Source organism: Mastigoproctus giganteus, chromosome 4 (genome assembly GCF_048544385.1).
Source record: "Mastigoproctus giganteus isolate SK-2022 chromosome 4, ASM4854438v1, whole genome shotgun sequence".
In the NCBI taxonomy this organism is placed as follows: domain Eukaryota; kingdom Metazoa; phylum Arthropoda; class Arachnida; order Uropygi; family Thelyphonidae; genus Mastigoproctus; species Mastigoproctus giganteus.
Window position 1 is genome coordinate 212301009 of NC_143578.1, and position 26056 is coordinate 212327064.

The window sequence follows — 26056 nt, forward strand, 5'->3', positions numbered from 1 at the left end:
GTATCATGGACTCTAAAAACATGGAACAACACGAAACCTACTGATATCACTCTCAAGGGTATACCTCTACACTAGTACAACACATTTGCCACACATTCAAACAACCTATCTGGTTATGATATTAGTATTAGTATTAGCAATGGCCTATGCTGCATATGGCTTATGCTGCACCAGCCAAAAAAAATAATAATAAAATAACAAAAAAATATAATAATAAATAATAATAAGAGAAAAGGAAATAGACAACCTATGTGTTTCCCTCCTCCTGTAGGTAATAATTACCAGTAGGTAGTAATCACAAAAGGTAAAAAGAAAAGGAAATAGACAATCTATGTGTTTCCCTCCTCCTGTAGGTAATTATCCAGCTGACCTTTGAATTACTCCAAACTGTCAGCCTCTACCATCCATGTAGGTAACTTATTCCAGTAATTTATAACTCGCTGGCTAAAATAAAACTTCTTGCAATCCAGTCTAAACATTTTTTCCCTTCATAATTTGAAATTATGGCCTCTTGTTCTAGAATCATTTATAACCATGAAAATTTCATCCTTATCCATTTTGCTTATGCCTTAAACACCTCAATCAAGTCTCCTCTATGGTGCCTAGTTTTCAAGCTCTGCAACCCATATATTCGAAGTCTTTCCTCATATGGACACCTTATTGACAATCTCACCAGGCGAGTTACCCATCTTTGGAACCTCTCAAGAAGCACAATGCCTTTCTTTAGTCTCCATACTTGAACACAGTATTCCAAGCGTGGTCTAACAATAACCTTATATAATGGGATTACGATATCCTTATCTCTACTCGCAATTGTTCAATAAATGATCGATAGGCCTTCCTTGCAACCACTCTACAATGCTTGGAGAACTTCAAGTCTGACCGTATCGTAATATACAAGTCCCTTTCCTTCACTACTGGCTTTAGTTCAACTCTGCCAAGTGTATAAGTTATTTTGAGGTTACTGTTCCCCAGGTGCAATACCTTACACTTTGCTGGATTAAAGCATAGCTGCCTTAAAGCACATAATCTGAAAATTTAGGCATCATGCCCTCTATCCTTTCATCGATGTCATTTCTGAAAATCAAAAACAACAGTGGTCCTAATACTGATCCTTGGAGAACCCTACTTCTTACATCAATCCAATCTGAGGAATAACCATTTATCACAACCCTCTGCCTCCTGCCCTGAAGCCATTCAGCTACCCATATATATATATATATATATATATATATATTTTTTTTTTTTTATGTAAACCTCAAACACGAGAGGTGTTAGAACCTATAGTACTTAGTACCGTGCTTGGGTTGGAGGTTGAGGAGACGAAAGAAGATATTTGTTGACATTGGACTTGAACTTCTGTAGATTGTAATTTTCAGGAAATACGTATGAAGGAAGGCTGTTCCAGAAAACGGCAGTTGAATGAATAAATGAGGAAGATGAAAAGTTGGTTCTGTGGGTTTGAAGTTGGACAGTAAATAGATGTTGGCTGGTGGCGGCACGTGTTTGGACTGTTTTGAAAGAGACAGCGGGAATTATAGAAGAGAGTTCAGAAGAACAGTGCCCATGGAAGTATCTGTAGAAGAGGCATGCAGCAGACACAGTACTTCTATGAGACAGCGAGTGCAGAGACTCTGTTAGAGATGAGTCATTAATTAACCTAACTGTCCTCTTCTGAATGGAATCAAGAAGCCTGAGAGAGGCTTTGGGGACACCACCCCAGATGTGGGAATAATATTCCATGGCAGGGCGGATTTGCAATTTATACAGAGTGAGCAGCTGTTTGCAAGATTGTTTGTTTGTTTGTTGTTTGGTTTTTAGGAGCATTAACATCTAAGGCCATATTGCTCCGGGAAATGTGGTGGTCATTCTCTGACCTTTCCGCATCCTCCGTATTTGGTGGTGACGGACTCGAACCCCGGTCTAATCAAGAAGCGTGTGCTATGCACTGCTGCTCCTTCCCACCTGGCTACAGAGGCGCCCTGTTTGGAAGAAAAGTAACACCGACAGCGAAAGAGAAAACCAAGTTTTTTAGATGCAGAAGAAGCAATATTTGTAATGTGCTTATGCCAAGAGAGATTAGAAGTCAGGGTAATCCCCAAAAGAGATATATCATTCTGCCTAGAAATCGGAGTGTTATTAAAGATAAGCATAGGAGCGGAAGAATCCTTTTTGTGAGATATAAGACAAGACTGAGTTTTAGAAGGGTTGAAATCAACTAAGTTGTCTTTGCCCCACTGGAGAATTACCTGAAGATTGGCATTTAAGGAATTGGTAGCAGATTTTCGAGAAGTTGAAGCTGATTGAGCAGGACAAGGTTTCTCAAAATGGAAAGTGGAATGCAATGTGCTATCATCGGCAAAACTATGGATAGGATTTCCAGTCAATGGAAGAAGGTCATTAATATACAAGAGGAAAATAGTGGGGGAAAGAACTGAACCTTAGGGGGACACCAGCATTAGTGGAGAAGTTAGAAGACAGAGAGCCATCTACCATCACCCTCAGTAAGCGATCAGAGAGAAAACTGGATAACCAATTACTAAAAACAGTTGGCAAACCATAAGATGGAAGCTTGTTTAGAAGACTTTATGCCAAACACAATCAAAAGCCTTTGAAATGTCAAGAGCAACTACTTATGTTTCACCGAACCGTTCCATTGAATTAGCCCATAAATGGGTAACATAAGCCAGAATATCACCAGTGGATCGACACTGACGGAATCCATACTGGCAATCGTTGATCAGACGGAAGGTTTCTAGGTAGTTTAAAATTTGGTGGTTAATTGATTTCTCCATTACTTTAGAAAGAGTAGAAGTAATTGCAATGGGACGATAATTGGATGGGAGGGATTTGTCACCCTTTTTAGGAACAGGCTGGATATGAGCAAATTTCCAAGCAGAAGAAAAAACACCTTTGGAATAAGAAAGTGAAAAAAGGCGGCAAAGAATAGGAGTAAGTTCAGCAGCGCAGGTTTTGAGAACAAGTGGAGAAATACCATCGGGACCTGGAGCTTTCTTAGCATCAAGATTCATCAAAATCCTTCTGACATCCTTTTGACGGAAGACCACAGGAGGCATTGAATGGAGCATGTTGGGAATAGTGGGAGGTGTTTTACCAAGATCATTAATGCATGAGTTGAAAGAAAAATGGGATGCTACCAGGTCAGCTTTATCCTTGGCTGAAGTGACAACAGAACCATCTGGTTTGGACAGAGGTGGGAGCAGAGATGGGCAAAAGTTGCAGCCAATAGCTTTGGCAAGAGACCAGAATGCTCGGCTACCATTAGGGCAAGAAGCAAGTTTTCTACTCTTAGCCTGTTCAAACTCTAGTTTGGACTGGTTAATAACTGCTTTAGAATTGTTGCGAGCTTTGGTGCAGGCAGAAAATGAAACTGAAGAATTAGAAACAAGCCAATTACGATAAGCGACATTCTTCTCTTGAACAGCCTTAGCACATTTATTGGAAAACCAAGCTTTAGATACAGGACGATATTTTAAAGTGGAGTGTGGGATAAAGGATTCCATTCCTGCAAGAATAATTTCACTGACACAATCTGTGCAAATGTTGACATCAAAACTTTTGAAATAGTAATCCAACCATGGAAAAGATGAAAAGAAGTCTCGCAGGTCATCCCATTTTGCATTCTTGTAATGCCAAACAACACGAGGTTGGGAATAGCCATGAGATAACGGTTCCATTGGAGAAGAGACAATCACCAAGTTGGGATCTGAAGCCCTAAAGGACCTCTCACTTCGATCGTGTACCTAGAAGGGTTGTTTGTGAGAAAAAGATCAAGCGTATTGGCTGTATGATTAGGATTGTCCAGCATTCTTGTAGGTAAATTGAACAATCTGTGCAAGATCATTAGTAATTACAAAAGCCTCAGCATCTCGACCAGCTGGGTCGATGTGACTAGAAAACGGAAGCCAGCTGGAGTTGTGAACATTAAAATCACAAAGAAAATTACCTCACTTTTAGGAAAGTTGGACTGGAGAAAGTCAAGTTGCAAAGAGAGGAAGTCAAAGAGCTCCAAGTGATTAGTGGAGTTAGGAGAACGGTAGAGACAACAGATGAATTTGACACAATGAGGTAGAGAAATTTTAGGCCAGAGAAAATCAAAGAGGGGAGATTCCAAATTGCCAAGTCTCTGACAGGGAATATCAGAACATACATATGCACAAGTACCACCTTTGAGGCAAAAAGAATCATACAGCGAATAATTTGGGCATCTGAGATGAGCAGTAGTTGAATCATCCGATAACTGAAATTCTGTCAGAAAAAGTACATGGGGTTTGGCAGACTGCAAGTGGAAATGGACATCGTTGAGATTAGAATTGAGACCACGTATATTTGTGAAATGAATTTGGAAGTGCTTGGGAGGTTTAGATCTTATCGCAGATAAGCTTGCTCTATTAGTTTTGCAATTCATGGTGTATTCAATAGTAAGAAAAAGTGTATGGGACATGCTGTATAAAGTAATGAAATTTTTGGATAGTGCGTACACATGGTGAGAATATGCCCAGATCCTTGACATAACGTGGCCTCAACAATGCTTCCCACATACACACTACTTGGATTCCCTCCAGTCACTATCTGGCAGAGTAGAGGTAGCAAGATTATACACTAGCTGATCCGGAAGCCTCCTAGAGAGTTACCAATAGGTTCGGTCCGGTGCACTAACTAGCGGCCGGCCTGCGAACACCGTTTTAAAGCTGTACCCTCGAAATGTAAGGAATATTGGATCTCACCACGATGTTGATCATAACCTCAAAAGTCATCAATCATACTGCATGAGGAAGAGATGGGGAAGGGTTGACCAGAACTTAGCTCTAGAGTCTAAACATGGGTTCCGGTTGATGAGAGTCATCTACCACCTAGTACTGCCTGGTAACATAGAGGGGCAGCATTCCTCCATGTGGTGTGGGTGCCACACCTCGACCCCTGCTTACGTTGGTTCACACCTGGATGGTCACCCACCACGTACTTGTGCATGGAGGTTATACCCAGGATTACTAACAGTCCCACCATCGTGAAGGTGCAAGCAGAGGATTTGGCTGTCACAGGATATAAGGATTTTCCTTGGGATTCCAACCTGTTCCGGCTTATAAAGTAACTGCTCATGTGGGACTGAGTCAAATGCTTTGCTAAAATCCAAATGAACAATGTTGAAATTATTCCCTAAGTCCAGCTTTTGAGTTACCCTGTCAAAATAGCTAACCTGATTAGTTAAATATGAGTTTCCCTTTACAAAACCATGCTGAGTATCCTTTAAAATTCCATTTCTATCTAAATAATCCTGAATTCCACCCTTGATCATTGTCTCCATGATTTTCCCAAATACTGCAGTTAGACTAACCAGCTAGTAATTTTCCACTTCACTCTTAGAATCGCCCTTATGTATTGGAGATACATTGGCACTTTTCCAATCCAACGGAATCACTCCCAAGTCCAGCGATGCTCTCATAATTAGCCTCAATGGTTCAATGCACTCACTTGCCGCCTGCCTTAAGATTATAGGGTATATGCCATCAACTGCAGAAGCCTTACCAGCCTGTAGGCTCAAAATGTTTTTCATTAAAACTTTTGTGAAATTTCAACATCATTAATTACATTTTTTTCAACTTTACTTTGACAATTTCTCATTGACATAAAGGGTTTTCCTTCTGTAAATATCAATGCAAAGTAACTGTTGAGTTCATCTGCAATTTCAGCTGGGGTATCTAATACTATCCCACATCCATTACATAAGAGTCCGATCTGGTTTGTCCTTTTCTTTGCATTTATATATGTGAAGAATTCCATATCCCCCTTTCTTTGCTCTCTTTGTCAGCAATTTCTCATAATCTGTCTTTGCCAGTCTAACCTTTTCTGTGGCACTATTACAGATCACTTTGTAGCTGTTATAGTCTTCAGTACTTTTTATTGCTCTGTAACTTTTCCATGCCGTCTTTTTCTGCTCAAGTAATCTAGCAACTTCATTATACATTCAACTTGGATCCTCCTCGCGGAGTTTTTTTTTTAATGGTATATACGCATTCATGGCTTCTGTGATTAATGTTTTAAAGGTATACCATAATTCAATTGTATTTGCTCTCTATGAGATATCTACCCAGTTAATAGAGGCCATGTAGCATCTTAAGCTGTCGTAATTTCCTTTCCTGAAATTAAAACCCATTCCTTTGCCTTTAACTACTGCTACCTCTCTCTTCATCGTCCACCATAGAACTCTGTGATCACTTCCTGCTACTGGTTCCTCTACTGTCAGCCCTATTATGTCATCTGGTTCATGGGTGATGATGAGGTCTGGAGTATTCTTTTCCCTAGTACTTTTCCTTACAAGTGGATACAAATAGCAATCATCTAGTTGATTTTAAAATTTTGTCCCCCATGTGTAGTTTCCTTTCCATTTGTTCCAATCAATTAGAGGCAAATTAAAATCACCCATAATAAGACATTCACGCTTACTTGCCCATTCCATTTGCATGTAGAGGCTCTCATCATAATCTTTGCAATCACCTGGTCTGTAGATTACTCCCACTCTCATTATACCTTTGCTTTCAACAATCTCACACTATACAGATTCTACACTAGCATGCAAAATGTCTGAATCCAGGAAAGCTTTCGTCGCACTCAGGCTGCTTTTCATAAGATATTTAAATTTATGTCATTTTCAAGGAAATGACATAAATTTAATTTCATGAACATACTTATTTTAAATGTTCATGATTACCCAGTTACTCAACTTTTGTAAAATAATATATTTAATTTGTACCACATTTGAATAATATGTCTATTATTATATGGATAAGTGTAAAAACAAATTCTTTTACTTTTAGTCTTCTTAATATTTAAATCTGTAATATAATGGATTTTGCTGTAAAAAAAGAATACATAAATAGTTTTCTTTGCACATGGAAGGCAACTCCAGATGTTTATATTTTTTAATTGCACATGTGAATTGTGACTAACTTGTTAAGCTTTGCACTAAGTATCAATATTCCTTGCTACAGCACTGAACCTCAGAATAACTTTATATAACGTTCATTTATTTATCTATTGTTATATCATTCTGTAAATATCAACAAATAAATTGTTATTTTCAAATATAGTAATTATTTCTTGATCTATACATTTAAAAGTAAAGAGTCTAGATTAAAGCAGAGACTAAAATAACAAGAGTCGCATTGAAAATAGTTGGTGGGGGTATATTATTTTAAAGTATCCTTACCTTTCGTAATGCCTTCTAGTACATGTAGCTGCACTTGTGCTTCCAGGATTACCACCCATTTCATCATATACATGTTTCCAAAGTTTTTTACATGTTATCTGGAAATAATATAATAATATAAATAAAACATAACAATACATCATTTAATATTATAAAAATGTGTTTTTGCCATACTACATACATTTAGATTAAATCAGATGTTTGCCAGAATCTGTACCAATTACAAACCATAGACTGTTTAACATGGAGGTCTCTATAACACTATAAAATGAAATTTACAGCAAGAAGAGATAATGAATATATCAAAGTTGGATGAAATTACAGCTGTTTTAAAATTATCTTTATAGTTTCAAACCTTTATAATTCTCCTTTAAGTTTAATTTAAAGTGCTCAAATCAAAACATGAAAAAAAAAATCAATATTATACTACATTATCAGAAAATACCACAGAACAGTTTCAAGAGTTTCTCAGAAAATTGTCGTCAAACAGAATATCAACCTTGTCTCCAGCCACCCCTCTATAAATTTATAGAGTTGATATATTTTTCCAATTGACCACATTAAAATAAGCAAATATATATATATATATATATATATATATAATATATATATATATAAATTATTCTATTCCTTTATAGCAAACTAGAACTTAAATTCCTCTTATTAAAACTTTTCAACCACTCCCACCCTAACTTTGCTTCTTTTGTTTCTTCTATTCCACAGGTGATAACACTCAAAAAATAGTAAGCCATAAAATATTACAACTAAAAAAAAAAAGGTGGGGTGGAGCAGAATGATAGAGATCTCTTTTACCAATTAAACAATATATTTATGAAGAAAATAATCACTTATTTGAGTAAAAAAAAACATGCTTCATGGTAGAAGACATCAGATTATTTATCTACCACTTCAAAATAAGAACAGCAAAATAATATCAATAAAATTTTGAGGCTAATAAAGCTAAATATTTACAAAAAAAGCAAAAAAACAACAACAGGCTCATTATATACAAAACTTTGTGAGCAATAAAGAAAGAAACAGCTTGCTGCATATCGTAAATAGTACTGCAGTCTTTATTGAATTTGTGCATGAGTGCTCTCCATTAGGAACAGAAGTATTTTATAATGGAAACTAACTTTCAGTAGCATCACATGAAGCATAAATAAAGAACATTAAGCATATTATATATTAATGAAAATTTCCTTTTTACTCCTGCTTTTGTTTCATGCAGGTCAAGTTTTGAAAGTTAAATTAACTTTTATGTCAGAAAGGCAAGCACAGAGTGATTGATAGCAGAAGAATAATAAAATATTAATGTAGGCAAATTATAATCTTTTCTAGCCTTCTGGAACTCCTAAAAGAGCTATCATTATTCATTTAATTATTGTACCATGAAAAAATAGTCCCTGTTCATTTACCTTATTTTTTAATTAATAGTTGTAGAAAGTTTGTTTTTTTTATTAGCTGCTATTATATCATTTATTCATGATGCTTGCTGATGAAAACTAATTTTTGGAGTTTAAAAAAAAAAAAAAACATTTAATTCTACTAGATTAGTGAAAACATCTTTGCAATTAATTAATTTGTGTGTATATAATATTATAATATAGCTATTCTTTTTTATGTAGCATAAAAAAGTGTTTTTATGTGGCATAAAATCATAAGGAAAAAAACAAAATACAGTATTTAAATTTTTCAGAATTTAAATTTCTTAAAAAGCAGAATCCTTATCATAAAAAAAGTTTGAAGTAGTAATAAAAGCAAAATTTTGCTTTATTTTTCCACCTGATAAGAATTTACAAATTCTAATATTATTTCATAATAAATTGAAAGATAAATTGAAAAGCGACCCTTGTAGAACATAATTGAATGCAAATTTGAAATTTCATGTAGATTTAAATCAATTATTTAAATTACATAAAAAGTTAGTCTACAAAATGTAGAGGATAAGAAACATCAATGTCCACACCAAGTCTACAGTTGGCTAAATGTAGAATTTAAGTATTTTACATACTTAAAATACTTTAAGTATTTTAAGTATGGACATTGCAGAACCAAAGTTGAGCTGCTGAAATTCTTTTAGTCACTCAACTTTGGTTCTGCATTTTGCATTATCTATGCTTAATATCATTTTTTGAGAATGCAACACTAAGAAAAATTAGTTCTCATTAAGCCAAAGTAATGCATGCTTGTTCTAAAAAAATAAAAATAAAACAAAGGGGTTGGCTAATGAATATTAGGTTCCATAAACAACATATATGTGGCAATTATATATAAAATCTTTTCAGCATGAAAGGCACCAGTCCGCAAAATCTTATTTCAGTAAAGAAGCAGTGTACTTTATCAATACAGATATTGAAATAGTTTAAAAAAAATAATACCACATGTTATGTTTTTTGAGCTTAACAAAAAGTTGCTAACTGAAGCTACTTGTCTGATGAGTGACCCAAATAGGTCTGAACCTGGCCACAAGTGCCTTCAAATGTTTAACGAATAATGGATTCCTCTAATGGGTGATGTTATTCAATTAAAAAAAGATATTATTTACTTTAGATTGACTCATGGTTAAACGTAACCATTTCTAAATAGTATACACTCCAAACTGCCACTGTCGTGGGAGCAAAGTACTACTGAAATTGTACCTTGCTTCTTTACTGAATGATGCACTGAGCCAATGCAGCTCAGTAATAGGAATTATATTATATACGTAGTGATGGACATAACTGAGAAGTCATAATCAATTACATCAATTACAGAAAATCATTTGATTATTTTGATTATATTCACATCATTCAAATGATTTTTCGATTAAGGAAAATCATTTGAATGATATAATCAAATTATATCATTCAATTATTTCATTCGATAATGGAAAATCACACGAATGATATAATCAAATTATGCCTTCAAGGTTTTTATAATAACAGATTTACCAACTGGTGATGTTAATCAATTAAAAATGATATTGGTTACTACTGGTTGGCCTTAGGGATAAACATGGTTATTTTAAAGAGCATAAGTCCAAGCTCTGTCACTGTCACAGGGGTACAAAAGTGTCCCCAGACAGCCAAGACTAACACAGTGTGGCATTATTTTCTCACGCTAAAAAATATTACATAATTACCATATATTACAAATGAAATTTCTCTTCCAGCAATATGCAGTTTGCTTTCTTATTTAATATAGTAACTCCCTTTATATTTATTATTGGTATTTACATTTTCCCACTATTTATAACATTCTATTTTGTTCCCATTTATTTTCCTCTAATTTCTAAGTATACTTTTCCTCTCAAAATGCCTTTGAAAAACCAAGTTTCCTATTTTTTTTTTTTTTTTTTTTGTGTGTGTTAAAATTTCTACTAGTGAATAAAATGTGCTTGTTAGCCAACTTTCTCATATTTTGATCATGTGTGTTTATTTCTTGCACTGCTTCTATTGAAATGAGCAGAAGCCTGGAAAACAAGATGCAGGATATTTCAGAGACTGCTGGTAGTCATTGCGGTACAAGTAAACACATGGGTTGTGTTAGGGTAGCTAAGAATAGAAACAGGTGCATGTATACCTGCGTGTACACCAATGCTAGGAGTTTGGTAAATAAATTTGATGAATTTGAGGTATTGCTCAAAACATCAAAGGCAGATATTGTTGGGATATCAGAGACGTGGTGTCACACAGATATAAGTAATGCGGAACTGGAATTTGGGGAATACAATGTGTATAGAAAGGATAGACAGGACAGGAGGGGAGGAGGGGTTATGCTATTAATTAAGAAACACAAAGTCCAAGGAAGTGAAGCCAGTCGACATCGATGGACAGGGCAGTGTCGAGTCAGTTTGGTGTGACATAAGCATAGGGAAATCAAAATTGAGAGTAGGAGTGTGCTATAGGCCTAATGACTCTGATGAGTATAATAAGATATTGTACAGGGAAATAGAGTGGACCAGTAAATCAGAGAGTCTTATAATGGGGGATTTTAATTTCCCAGATATTGACTGGAATTTGTGGGTTGGTCACTCGCACACTAGCAAGGCTTTTGTGGATTTATTGGATGATTGTTTTCTACATCAGCATGTTCGTGAGGCAACAAGAGGGAGCAATACTCTTGATCTGATTATCAGTAGTGATTCTTCATGCATTAAGAATCTGCAGATAAATGAACCACTAGGTGGCAGTGATCACAGTGTGTTGAAGTGGGATTTACTCAAGGAGGTAACTACCATCAGAGGTAAAGGGAAGGGTTTTTGTTTTCGTAAAGGCGACTATGATGGTCTGAGACAGTTTTTAAATTCTATACAGTGGGACCAACTGATGATGTTACCAACAGCAAACTCAAAATGGGAAGCATTCAAGGAACTAATCTTGGAGGCTACCAGGCTTTACATACCAACTAAGAAATATTGTTCAAGGTTTAGGCCTAAATGGTTGTCAGATGAATTAATGAGACATGTGGCAGAGAAGAAAAATGCATGGGATACATACAAATTAATGGGTGACATGGAAGCCTATGATAGATATAAGTTGGTCTGTAACCAAGTCACAAAGGAGATTAGGCAGGCAAAGGCAGACTACGAAAAATCCTTGGCAAAGGATGCAAAGAAAAACAGAAAAGAGTTCTTTACATATTTGAAATCGAGAAGGAAAGGGATGAATCAGATTGGTCCACTGGATATTGATGGTTCAACAGTTGAGGATCCTGCTCAGGTGGCTAACAATCTAAACGAGTATTTTGCATCTACATTCACACATGAGGAGTTATTCAGGAAGGAGAATGATGTAGGTAAAGTAAACATTGGCAGTGAGCTGGATGATTTTGTAATAACTGAGAGGAAAGTGGAGGAGAGATTGTTGAGGATAAACATAAAAAAGGCACCTGGGGTGGATGGGATCTATCCAGTTATATTAAAGGAGGCAGCAAAGGAAGTATGCAAACCCCTAGCCATAATTATGAGAGCTTCTTTGGACTCAGGGGAGGTACCCATAGACTGGAGATGTGCAAATGTAACCCCAATCCACAAAGGAGGATCAAAGGCTGACACAAGTAATTATAGACCTGTTAGTTTAACTTCTGTTCCAGGTAAATTAATGGAGGCACTTGTTAAAGAAGCACTGCAGGATCATCTAGACAAGAATTCAGTTATAGCTCAGACGCAGCATGGTTTTGTTAAGGGCAGGTCTTGCCTGACCAATTTGATTGGATACTATGATGTAGTCACAAAAGAACTGGATGCAGGGAATAACTTTGATATTATATATTTGGATCTTAGAAAGGCTTTTGATACTGTTGCACATGGAAGACTGCTGCACAAATTGGAGCAGTGTGGCATTGGAGGCAAATTGCTGCTATGGATAAGGGGTTGGTTGAGTGGCAGAAGACAGAGAGTGGTAATCAATGGACACTGCTCAACGTGGACTAATGTTATTAGTGGAGTTCCTCAAGGTTCAGTGTTGGGTCCGTTGTTGTTTTCGGTGTTTATGAATGATATTGATGATGGGATATCAAGTTTAATGTCCAAGTTTGCAGATGATACAAAGGTTGGCAGGGTCGTTAAGGACACTACTGACGCTATGCTGCTGCAACAGGATCTGGAAAGGTTGAACAGATGGGCTGAGAGGTGGCAAATGAAGTTTAACATTGACAAATGTAAAGTACTACATATGGGAAACAGTAACCCCAGAGCAACGTATCAATTCTGCGGTACTACACTGACAGTGCTGGAGAATGAAAAGGACCTGGGGGTAATTGTGCAGGCAGATATGAAGTTCTCTGAGCAGTGCAGACGAGCTGCAAGAGTAGCTCATGGTGTCTTGTCAATGATATACAGGAATTTTTCTAGCAGGGATAAGGAGGTGATTATTCCCTTGTATAAGGCAATGGTTAGGCCACATCTTGAGTACTGTATACAGGTCTGGAGGCCACATTTCAAGAAGGATGTAGAACTGCTGGAACGGGTACAGAGAAGGGCAACAAGATTAGTGAATGGAACAAAGGGTTGCTCTTACGAAGAAAGGCTTAAGTTTTGCAAATTACAGAGTCTGGAGACTAGGCACCGGCGAGGTGATCTGATAGAGATGTATAAGGCTTTGAATGGTTTGAGCATGCTCAATGCCAATGGGATTCTTCATCTGGCTCAGAATAATCACCTCAGAGGGCATAAATTCAAATTGAGGAAGGACGGATGTCGGATAGATGTGCGGAAATTTGCCTTTGGCCAGCGGGTGGTTGGTTGGTGGAACCGACTTCCATCACTTGTTGTTGAAGTTCATAGCCTAAACAAATTTAAAGCTCAACTGGACAGGTATTTCGAACGAACAGAGGGGTGAAATGGGAGTGGGGTTTTTTTTTTTTTTTTGGCTGATGCTGAATAAGCTTGCTTTCTTGCATCATATGCCTCTACTAATGCTAATGCTAATGCTAATTTCATCATCTTCAATTCAATATCTACAACCACGTAATAAAAGTTGGTTGATTTGTAGGAAGCTGGGTCTATTGTTTCTGTGGTACTGCATTTTTACTGCTTTGTGAAAAGCAAGCATAATTTAAACTTTTTCAAAATTATAAAATAGTTAATTCTATTTAGCATTAGCATTAGTAGAGGCATATGCAAGAAAGCAAGCTTATTTAATATAGTTACTACCTTTATATATGTTATTGGTAAAAATACCTTCCCATTTCACCCATCCATTCACTCCAAATGCTTCTCCAGTTCTGTACTGAACTTATTTAAGTTGTTAACCTCCACTATGACAGATGAAAGTTTGTTCCAACTACCAACCACCCACTGGCTAAAGACAAATTTCCACACATCTATTCTACAATTGTCTGTCCTCAATTTGAATATATGTCCTCTCAAGTGCATAATCTGAGCAAGAGGAAGAATCCTATCAGAACTGAGCTTGCTCATACCATTCAAGGCCTTATACACCTCAATTTGATCACCTCACAGGTGCCTAATCTCCAGATGCTGCAATTTGCAGAACTTCAGCCTTTCTTGGTAACAGCAATCCTTTGTTCCACTCACCAATCTTGTTGCCCTTCTCTATACTCATTTCAGCAACTCTACATCCTTCCTAAAATGAGGCCTTTAGACCTGCAGGCAGTATTCAAGATGAGGCCTGACCATTGTCTTATACAAGGGGACAATCACCTCCTTATCCCTTCTAGCAAAATTCCTGAATATCATTGACAAGACACCAAGAGCTACTCTTGCAGCCTATATCTTCAAACAGGCCTATGGGGCTGGGAAATTCCATACTGCAATAATTAAAGTCAAACACCAGCCAAGGAATTAAAATTTTACTATAAAAATAAAAATATACAGAAATAAAATATAATAAAATATATTAAAATACTGTGATACACTATCGGAAGACTAAAATATTACAATAAATTATGATAAAATAAACTACGATAAAACAATTAAAAGCAAGGCTAAAATTGTTAAAAATAGTTAAAAATATACCGAAGCTTTCGGAGACTGCTGTCTCCTTCTTCAACAGTGTACTATTACTGCAATGACACATCCTTAAGTAGCAGGCCCATGGCACTCATACACGTGATCCATCAGACACATGGTTGGCATTCCCCACACGCGCATCGGAAACAGAAGTGGCTCGGGAACGTGTCAAACAGAACCGGTCATCTCGTCTGAGGGCAACCGCCTCAAACAGGGGGTGTAAACGTATCCCCTGTCCATGTTAATAGTATTATGACTGGATGAACCGATTCGCAAGCTCCCGAGCCACTTGCGTTCCCAAAATCCATGGGCATGGTCTATGATGACTGCGTCTTGTGGCAGAGCATTTCTGGGAGAAGCAGCATTGGATCTCCCCTGAAAACGCAGTCATCACGGACCGTGCCCATGGATTTTGGGAATACAAGTGGCTCAGGAGCTTGCGAATCGGTTCATCCAGTCGTAATACTATTAACAGGGACAGGGGGATATGTTTACACCCCCTGTTTGAGGCGGTTGTCCTCAGACGGGATGACTGGTTCTGTTTGACACGCTCCCGAGCCACTTCCGTTTCCGATGCGCACACGTGGGGAATGCCGACCATGTGTCTGATGGATCACGTGCATGAGTGCCATGGGCCTGCTACTTAAGGATGTGTCATTACAATAATAGTACACTGTTGAAGAAGGAGACGGCAGTCTCCGAAAGCTTCGGTATATTTTTAACTATTTTAGCCTTGCTTTTAATTGTTTTATTGTAGTTTATTTTATCGTAATTTATTGTAATATTTTAGTCTTCCAATAGTGTATCACAGTATTTTAATATATTTTATTTCTGTATATTTTTATTTTTATAGTAAAATTTTAATTCCTTGGCTGGTGTTTGACTTTAATTATTGCAGTCTTGCAGCCTGTCTGCACTGATGAGAAAACTTCATATCTGACTGTACAAAGATAATGAGCTTTACTGAATTACGCAGTTGAGAGTATTGACTGCTTCTATAGCATACATTTGCAGTCCGCAGGATTTTAACTGCCTTGTTAATACAGTAGTCTTATTGCTCACAGCAGAACAAACTACCTTCAAGCAGGTTTTCCTAGTATTGTACTACTTTCAAACATTTGATACTGATTTTTTGGTATTGCACTACTTTCAGAAAAAAAAAAAAAAAAAAAAAAAGCATTGCCAAAAGGTTAATGTGCCATTTACTTAAAAGATTTGTTTGAAATTAGTGCAATACCAAAAGGCAAAGCATTCTATTTCAGACTTTCCTTTGTTGTTTTCTACTCTCTATTTGAGACCTTTTTGATATTTTGAGCTTTTTACCTCTAAAAGTTGAGAGATACTGCCACAGCAGTATCTCTCAACTTTTAAATAAATGGCAGATTAACTTTTAGGCAATACATGGGCTAATTTTATTTGGCTTTATTGAATTACCCAAAGTTGGGAGTACTGACTTCTATGACATACATTTGCAGTTGTGAACTCATTGTGAAAGCAAAGTTTGTTCTATTGTGAGCAATTAGGCCATTGAATTAACTATGCAGGTTAGAATTATGCTGGCTTCAAAACACCTAAAGGACAAGTTAGTCCTCTTAACTTGATATAATTAAGCATATAATATCTTGGTGCCTCCGTAGCCAGGAGTGGCAGTGCATAGCACACACTTCTTGATTAGACTGGTGTTCGAGCAGTCACCACCAAATACGGAGGATGTGGAAAGGTCAGGGAATGACCCACATATTCCCAGAGCAATATGGCCTTAGTTGCTAATGCTCATTAAAACCAAATAACAACAACATATAATATCTTCTTCTTCTTCTTCTTTTTTTTCACTATTCACAATTTCTAATTACACTGAATATATTTGTGTTTTCAGTATATTGTATTTTACTTTAAAATCTGAAAACATATATTTATATTTCTTATAAGTGAGCAAATATGATTTAACTCCTTTTAAATAATGTTTCTAAGCTCTCATAATGTTTAGTGTATTAAAAGAATTACAGCAAAAAATCAACTTTGTTTTCATTTCCCAGAATTTACACTTTCCCACATTTGCACATATTTTCACCAGTCCCCAGAAAAATACAAATACAGAGAGTTTTACTATACCTCAATGGTTGTGTTCCTTTACAAATACAGTTTCCATTAAAAGAAGAACAATGAAATTTCCTAAAAATTCTGTATTTTATAATAACTCACCTTTTCATAGCCTCCTAATTTCTGAGCATACGTGTAGAAAAAGTAAAGATCAACTGCAAGAAAAATTTCATATGTTTATTAAGAGATAAATCATCTATTTCAAATGAAATAGATAAATTAAATTCAAAATCAGTTATTATTTTTCTTAAAAGAATGTCTATGTTTAAATTTATATCATATCCAATCCTAGCCTTCAAGGTTTTGTTATTACACTATAATGCCAAAAGTATCTGGACATGCCTGGGATTTCAGAAAAATGTCCCATACTTGCCATCCATGTGTCAGGAACAGATATAAAAGAAACTCATTCACACTAGAAGCAAGAATATCAATGAAATTCAATAGACTGGTCAAGGTACTGAACTTAGCAAACTGCAATGAGGAATCACCATTGGATACCATATTAGCAATCAATCTATTTGTGCCACTAAGTGGCTAGTTTACAGTTTCAGCAATACAATTTCAGTAACTTGGTTTATTATTCTCATTACAATTAATACATTTGAAATTTATAGTTATGCCTCATAAAATATTTATTGTGCACATTCCATGAAACACATATGGAGATATAGAGATTAATCTTCAAATGCAACTGTTTTTGAGTGATCAATAAAGTTTTACTAATATATGACATGTGGCACATGTACAAATGATTAAAGGTACATAACCATATTTCTCAAAGGGATAGAAGAGCAACCCTTGTCCAAAGAAGCCATTTTATCTAGCAACATTTCCAGCTACAACTTCCATCCTTAGATAATCAATTTTTTAGCATTCATCACGATCTTGTCATCTACGAAATTCAAAGTTCTCGAAACTATGTTTAGAATCACATTTGGAACGTTAGGACAAATAAGATTTACATACAAAATTCTCTCTCGTGCATACATGCTTAATTACTCTTGTTAATTTTTTTAATAATGAAAAACAACAAATTCAAACTTCAAGTTTGTAATTATCACATGAATGCTGGAACCAACTTAATTAGTACAGCAGTTCCTAACTTATAGTATGTATAATATTATTGGGGCATATATGAGGTATGGCAATAAAATTCTTTGACTGGTGCCATTGCAATCTTGGTTGATGGGTATGAAAATAAACAAAGCGACGTGTTGAAATTCATACTTCCTTCAACAGATAGTGGTACAGAGATTGTCTAAGCTGACAGGTTACAAGTAACAACCAGTTTTTTTTGTAGCATTAATGTTCATGCCATGATTTTGCAATGGAGCAATGAACAAATATCAAATTTTGCTTTCATCTGAGAAAATCTGCAACAGAAACATATGAAATGTTAAAAACTGTTTATGGTGATTAAATGTTAAGTCATACCAGTATGTTTAAATGGTATAAGCAGTTAAAAGATGGGTGTGGGTATGTTCACTATGACCCAAGAAGTGAGCATCCGTCAACCTCTCAAAATGAGGACAGTTGCAAAAGTTTGGGAAATTGTAGCAAGAGATCATAATTTGAATCTGGAATGTCATATCATAGCCTGATATTATTTTATTTTATAAAAATAAAAAAGTACAATTTTGTGTTAAGGAAGTGAAACTTGGGAACTCACCAAAAGAATGGAGGAGAAGAAGAAAGCTATGTGGTGAAGAATGGAATGAATTATATTAGGAATAACACTGTTGGAGAAGAAGAGAAACACATGGATTAGGCAGCAAACTCAAGTGAAGGACATTCTTATCAAAACTAAAGAACTGTTGCATATACTTGGGCAGGACACATAGCTCAAAGACATGATGGCAGATGGACTAAAAAAATAACAGAATGGTACCCAAGAGGAGGTAAAAGAAAACTGGAAGACAGCAACGGAGATGTACAGATGAAATTCAAGAGTTCTTGAGCAGTAAATGGATGGCCATTGCACAAAACAGAAGAAACTGGAAAGTTGCTGGAGAGGCCTTCATCTTGCAGTGGATTGAAAATGGCTGATGATGATTATGCATCCACTGTGAAAATGAGAAATTCAAAAATAATATTGTTTTGATTCCTGTACATTCCTGCACCAATTTTCTGAGGACATTCAACAAAAACTTTCAAGTTGGTTTTCGATTACCCAGAGCATAAGCCAATAATGTATTAAGTTATGTACGGTTTGGATAAAAGATTTAATCTCAATCTTCATTTTATTTTTCTAACATGCCATTTTAAATACTGATGGCTACAAAATGCATAAGACAGGTCCCCCTGCTTTTCATAACTGTATGCATACTATGTGCATTTCAGTAGAAAGATGAAAATGTAAATGAAGTCTGAATGGCTTTTGATAAACTAAGAGACTTTTGACAGGAGATGAATAATGATAGCTTATTAGAAAGATTCACTAATTTATAATAAAATCACTTATTTTTAAATAAATAACTTATTCTACTGAAACTGCATTTTAGTAGAATATGAACTCTGCTCTTACTCTGCTTAAAGCCTAAATGAGGCACTCTGTGAATAGGTGTATTTCTCTCTTTCATGAATTTGAAGAGTTTCTGAAGAAATTCTTGTTCATCTTTACATGCTGGTTTCTTCAACCCATTCTTAATTAGCTTTACAGTTGAAAGCTAAAAAATAAATAAATAAAAATTATTAGTAAAAAAAGATTAATCCTAGATGGTAATTTAATGGTAGTTCAACTCTATATTCAAATGAAAATTACTCCTATTTAAAAATATCTTTTTTTTTTTTTTTTTTGCCTGCAGTTAGCATTAGCATTAGCATTAGTAGAGGCATATGATGCAAGAAAGCATGCTTATTCAGCATCAGCCAAAAAAAAAAAAAAAAAACAACCAATACTCCCATTTCACCTCTCAATTCGTTCCAAATACCTGTCCAGCTGAGCCTTAAATTTGTTTAGGCTATCAACTTCAACAACAAGCGATGGAAGTCTATTCCACAAACCAACTGCCCGCTGGCTAAAGGCGAATTTCCGCGCATCTATCCGACATCCGTCCTTCCTCAATTTGAATTTATGCCCTCTCAGGTGATTATTCTGAGCAAGAGGAAGAATCCCATCGGCATTGAGCATGCTCAAGCCATTCAAAGCCTTGTACACCTCTATCAGATCACCTCGGCGATGCCTAGTCTCCAGGCTCTGTAATTTGCAAAACTTAAGCCTTTCTTCATAAGAGCAACCCTTTGTTCCATTCACTAATCTTGTTGCCCTTCTCTGTACTCGTTCCAGCAGCTCTACATCCTTCTTGAAATGAGGCCTCCAGACCTGTATACAGTACTCAAGGTGTGGCCTGACCAATGCCTTATACAAGGGAATAATCACATCCCTGTCCCTGCTAGAAAAATTCCTGTATATCATTGACAAGACACCATGAGCTACTCTTGCAGCTCGTCTGCACTGCTCAGAGAACTTCATATCTGCCTGCACAATTACCCCCAGGTCCTTTTCATTCTCTACCACTGTCAGCGTAGTACCACAGAGTTGATACGTTGATCTGGGGTTACTGTTTCCCATATGTAGTACTTTACATTTGTCAATGTTAAACTTCATTTGCCACCTCTCAGCCCATCTGCTCAACCTTTCCAGATCCTGTTGCAGCAGCATAGTATCAGTAGTGTCCTTAACAACCCTGCCAACCTTTGTATCGTCTGCAAACTTGGACATTAAGCCTGATACACCATCATCAATATCATTTATAAATACAGAAAACAACAATGGACCCAACACTGAACCCTGAGGAACTCCACTAATAACATTAGTCCACGTTGAGCAGTATCCATTGATTACCACTCTCTGTCTTCTGCCACTCAACCATCCCTTTATCCATAGCAGCAATTTGCCTCGAATGCCACACTTCTCCAATTTGTGCAGCAGTCTTCCATGCGCAACAGTATCAAAAGCCTTTCTAAGATCCAAATATATAATATCAAAGTTATTCCCTGCATCCAGTTCTTTTGTGACTACATCATAGTATCCAATCAAATTGGTCAGACAAGACCTGCCCTTAACAAACCCATGCTGTGTCTGAGCTATAACTGAATTCTTGTCCAGATGATCCTGCAGTGCTTCTTTAACCAGTGCCTCCATTAATTTACCTGGAACCGAAGTTAAACTAACAGGTCTATAATTACCTGTGTCAGCCTTTGATCCTCCTTTGTGAATTGGGGTTACATTTGCACATCTTCAGTCCATGGGTACCTCCCCTGAGTCCAAAGAAGCTCTCATAATTATGGCTAGGGGTTTGCTTACTTCCTTTGCTGCCTCCTTTAATATAACTGGATAGATCCCATCCACCCCGGGTGCCTTTTTTATGTTTATCCTCAACAATTTCTCCTCCACTTTCCTCTCAGTTATTAGAAAATCATCTAGCTCACTGCCAATGTTTACTTCACCTACGACATTCCCCTTCCTGAATAACTCCTCATGTGTGAATGTAGATGCAAAATACTCGTTTAGATTGTTAGCCACCTGAGCTGGATCCTCAACTGTTGAACCATCAACATCCAGTGGACCAATCTGATTCATCCCTTTCCTTCTTGAGTTTAAATAGGTAAAGAACTCTTTTCTGTTTTTCTTTGCATCCTTTGCCAAGGATTTCTCATAATCTGCCTTTGCCTGCCTAATCTCCTTTGTGACTTGGTTACAGACCAACTTATATCTATCATAGGCTTCCACGTCACCCATTAATTTGTATGTATCCCATGCATTTTTCTTCTCTGCCATATGTCTCATTAGTTCATCTGACAACCATTTAGGCCTGAACCTTGAACAATATTTCTTGGTTGGTATGTAAAGCCTGGTAGCTTCCAAGATTAGTTCCTTGAATGCTTCCCATTTTGAATTTGCTGTTGGTAACATCATCAGTTGGTCCCACTGTATAGAATTTAAATACTGTCTCAGACCAGCATAGTCGCCTTTACGAAAGCAAAAACCCTTCCCTTTACCTCTGATGGTAGTTACCTCCTTGAGTAAATCCCACTTCAACACACTGTGATCACTGCCACCCAGTGGTTCATTTATCTGCAGATTCCTAATGCATGAAGAATCACTACTGATAATCAGATCAAGAGTATTACTCCCTCTAGTTGCCTCCCGAACATGCTGGTGTAGAAAACAATCATCCAGTAAATCCACAAAAGCCTTGCTAGTGTGTGAGTGACCAACCCACAAATTCCAGTCAATATCTGGGAAATTAAAATCCCCCATTATAAGACTCTCTGATTTACTGGCCCATTCTATTTCCCTGTACAGTATCTTATTATACTCATCAGAGTCATTAGGCCTATAGCACACTCCTACTCTCAATTTTGATTTACCTATGCTTATGTCACACCAAACTGACTCAACACTGCACTGTCCAGCGATGTCAACTGGCTTCACTTCCTTGGATTTTATGTGTTTTTTAACTAATAGCATAACCCCTCCTCCCTTCCTATCCTGTCTATCCTTTCTGTAGACGTTGTACTCCCCAAATTCCAGTTCTGCATTCCTTATATCTGTGTGACACCACGTCTCTGATATCCCAACAATATCTGCCTTTGATGTTTTGAGTAATACCTCAAATTCATCAAATTTATTTACTAAACTCCTAGCATTAGTGTACACGCAAGTATACATGCACCTGTTTCTATTCTTAGCTACCCTAACACAACCCATGTGTTTACTTGTACCGCAATGACTTCCAGCAGTCTCTGAAATATCCTGCATCTTGTTTTTCAGGCTTCTGCTCATTCCAATAGAAGCAGTGCAAGAATCTTTTTCACCTCTGCCCGTGGCTACTGTTAATCCATTAGTCTTTGTCTCCCCCAAGCTAGCAGTTTTCCGACCCACCTAACACTGCCTCGATAGCATCAGCAAATATTCTTGCACCCTTTCTATTTAAGTGTATCCCATCCCTGTAGAAGCAATCTCTCCTGTTAACAAGTACAGTTGAACAACCTTTGTTCAATTGTAGGCAAAATGAGAGACAAGTGTATGCCAGATGAAAATTTCATAAACTGCTGTGGGCCAGTGTCCTAGTTATACTCAGTGAAACCTCAATCTGTCACTTTTTTTTTAAATTCTACTAAAAAAAAAAAATAATGATCTAGCAATCACTTCAAATTCCTGTGTTTTGAGTATTATTGTTTTTTCAGCTATTATAAATTATATATAACCACTGGAAACTTTTCCATGGTTTGCTTATGTTATTGCTCTTAGTTGATTGACAGTTGATCATTGATTGCTCTTAGTTGACCGACAGTTATTTATTCAAACAACCATAAAAACTTGAAAAGTGAAAAAGGCAGTTGATTAAGCAAAATTTAAATTTAGAAATCTTAAAGTCTAAATGGTAATACATAGTTTAATTTTAACTTTTGTTATAGATCTGTTGGAACAGATGCAGAGAAGAGCAACAAGATTAAAGAGAGTAACAAAAGGCTACTCTTAAGGAAAGGCTTCAGTTCTACAAACTGGACTATCCTGAATAGATTTGACAGGCTTTGAATAGATTGAGTAAGCTCAATACTGACGGAATCCTTCCTCTTGCTCAGACTACCCACATGAAAGTGGGGGGGGGACATAAATCAAACTGAGGAAGTATGGTTGCAGAGTAAGTGTGCAAAAATTTGCCTTTAGCCAGCAGGTGGTAGTGTGTTAAAACAAATCCACATCTGATGTTGCAGAGGGGGGGGGTACATTTGAAATTCAAGGGAGAACTACTAGATAAACTGTTAGATGGGATGGACAGGTATTATGGAATGTGCTAGCTTTTTTTTTGGCTGTATAAGCTTGCTTTCTTGCATAATTTGCTACTATTAATACTGATACTAATATAATACATATCTAAATACAGGATCATATACAATAAATACATGGACTAAAAAAATTTCAATATTTATCTTTAATATTTTTTTTCTATTTCATTATAGTATTTGTGCACAAGCATTACATTACTTTTTTTAAAATAAAGATTCATGGATATTTTTCAAGTAATTAAATTTTATTAATTGTTAAATATAATAACTGTTAATAACATTAAATGTTAATTTAAACTAAATGTAATGTTTATATAAATGAATTGGGCATAGGTAGCATTGATGCAGATCAAGTGGAAGTAGCAGATATCTCCTTTTTTTTCTTCTTTTTTTCCATGGGCTTCAGAATAGATAAAGATGGAAAAAATTAAGAGAAGACTATTTTGGGCAGAAAAGCAATGATAGACCTGACCAATATCACAAAAGATGTTTTTTAACTAAGATCGGAACAGTACAAGTATTGGTTTTTCCTGTAGTAATATACAAGCATGAAAGCTGGACATGGAGAAAGAACAAAAGAAAAAGACAGTTCTCTGAATTAACAAACTGGAGAAGACTGCTTGAGATACTACTAACAGTGAAAAAACTAATGGTTCAGGCCTGGATCAAAATACTGCCTGTAACCTTGAGGCAAAAGAACAAACAAAAAAATAATAAATTACAATAATAACAAAAAAAAAAGCAAAAGCTATTATGCTTTGGATATGTAATGTACACCGACAATGCAGAGAAGGTGAATTATGCTTGGCAAGACATAGGGAAGCAGAAGAGGATGAGGAAGAAATGGCTATGATTGGATGGGATCAAAGAGACAACTAGGATTCTTACAAGAGAATACAACAAAAGATTTGACTAAGTGGAACATAGCAGCAACATGCGTTGGCAAAAGCCTCATTTGTGTGCATGCATGCATATGTGCGTTTCAACTAAGTTGCTACAAAATGCATCCAACTCATATTAAAAAACAAATCACCACAATTGCTTGGTATTGTACTTCAAATAAACTGCTCCCTAATAAACTACTTCAAGTAAACAGTAATATACTCCTAAGGAGAGATATGTTGCTATTTATTTAGACTATGTCATACTACAGCAATATTGCTCTTAGCGAGGCTTTTTACCAACATGTAGATTAATATTTTACAGCTCATATGCCTGAAGCCTCTGATTAAATTTAATGTTAAATAATATTTTTTATTTTTAATTCATTTAAATAATGAAATCTAGTGTAAATTTTAAACAGAGGTATAAAAAATATTCAAAAAGAGACTGCATGCCAAAATTAACATGTGAGAAAGTTTGCAGCAAGCAATTTTAAACATCAAATCAAAATAAAAATAAATCTTCCCGCAAGAAACACCTTCTGTGAATCTCGACTTTTGGTAAATACCACATAAAAAATTTTCATATAAATTAATCTTGAAATAAATTTGCTGTCAGCATTCCACAGATATCTGCTTGCTTAATATTAGTTTTCTAACATAACTTCAATATTACTCTCCATTTTAATTCTAAAATAAATTATAACTCAATATGCTGTACTAAAATTTACACATAAAAATGTCCATTTCCAGAAATAACTCTTTCTTTGAAAGAAAAATTATATAAAGGTAAGCTTTCTACAGATAGCAATGATAAAAATGCAGGTTTGTACAAATTTCCTTAGGATAAATAGTGAAATTTATTCAGAAAAAAACATATTTAGTCACTCTAACTCAGTTTTTCCTCTTTACTTCCTCTTCCATCTCTCAAAGGTATGAAAATGATTTTCCACCTTTACTTGACACAAAATTGAATTTGTGGATTGAAAGAAACTGTATGAAACACATAGAGTAAAGTTTGCCTCATTTAGAAACAAATTCTCAATACAGCACACAAGGTTCTTTAATTTTATCACTCAGCTGCAGCAGCTGCAAGAGACTGCATCTCATTTCTATTCACTTCCTTTATTTCAGAGAAATCCATTATTTATGAGTTATGTCTTTCAGCTCAACTAAATCTGCAACAATGTGATCAGCTCAGTTCATCCAGCTAATAACTGTTCTAAATCCAAAGTGTATTTTACATGACGCAGCTCAACATAGAAAGGCAACAAAAAAAAAAGTCATTTTAAAACATTTTGCACAAGTTCACAATCACAATTTTAAATGCAGCATTTTTTTTTTTTAAACTTAGAATATATTAAAGAGATTCTAGATCAGACTTGTGTTCTGTAACTAAGTCCTCAAATAATGACAATATATTATATAAAATGCAATAATCTAATATACATCAATAGAGAATAGAAAATAAATATGATAATAACTTTAAAAAAAGGATCAAATTTGTAGTATAATGAATAAAAGCTAAATAATACAAAAGAATGCAAAATGCTTTTTGAAATGTAAACATCACTTAATCAATGCATATTACAG

At 35.9% G+C, this 26056-nt stretch overlaps 1 protein-coding gene across 1 annotated transcript in view; it reads right to left on the bottom strand.

Annotated features, from left to right (window-relative positions):
- Positions 1-26056, bottom strand: part of LOC150087386 (uncharacterized) — a 306404-nt gene that overhangs the window by 13538 nt on the left and 266810 nt on the right. The window contains exons 5-7 of the mRNA XM_090371164.1: positions 19312-19453; positions 16887-16939; positions 7229-7326 (exon numbers count right to left, since the gene is read on the bottom strand). Of these exons, the coding sequence (XP_090227290.1) occupies positions 7229-7326; positions 16887-16939; positions 19312-19453 (293 nt within the window). The remainder of the gene's footprint in view (positions 1-7228; positions 7327-16886; positions 16940-19311; positions 19454-26056) is intronic.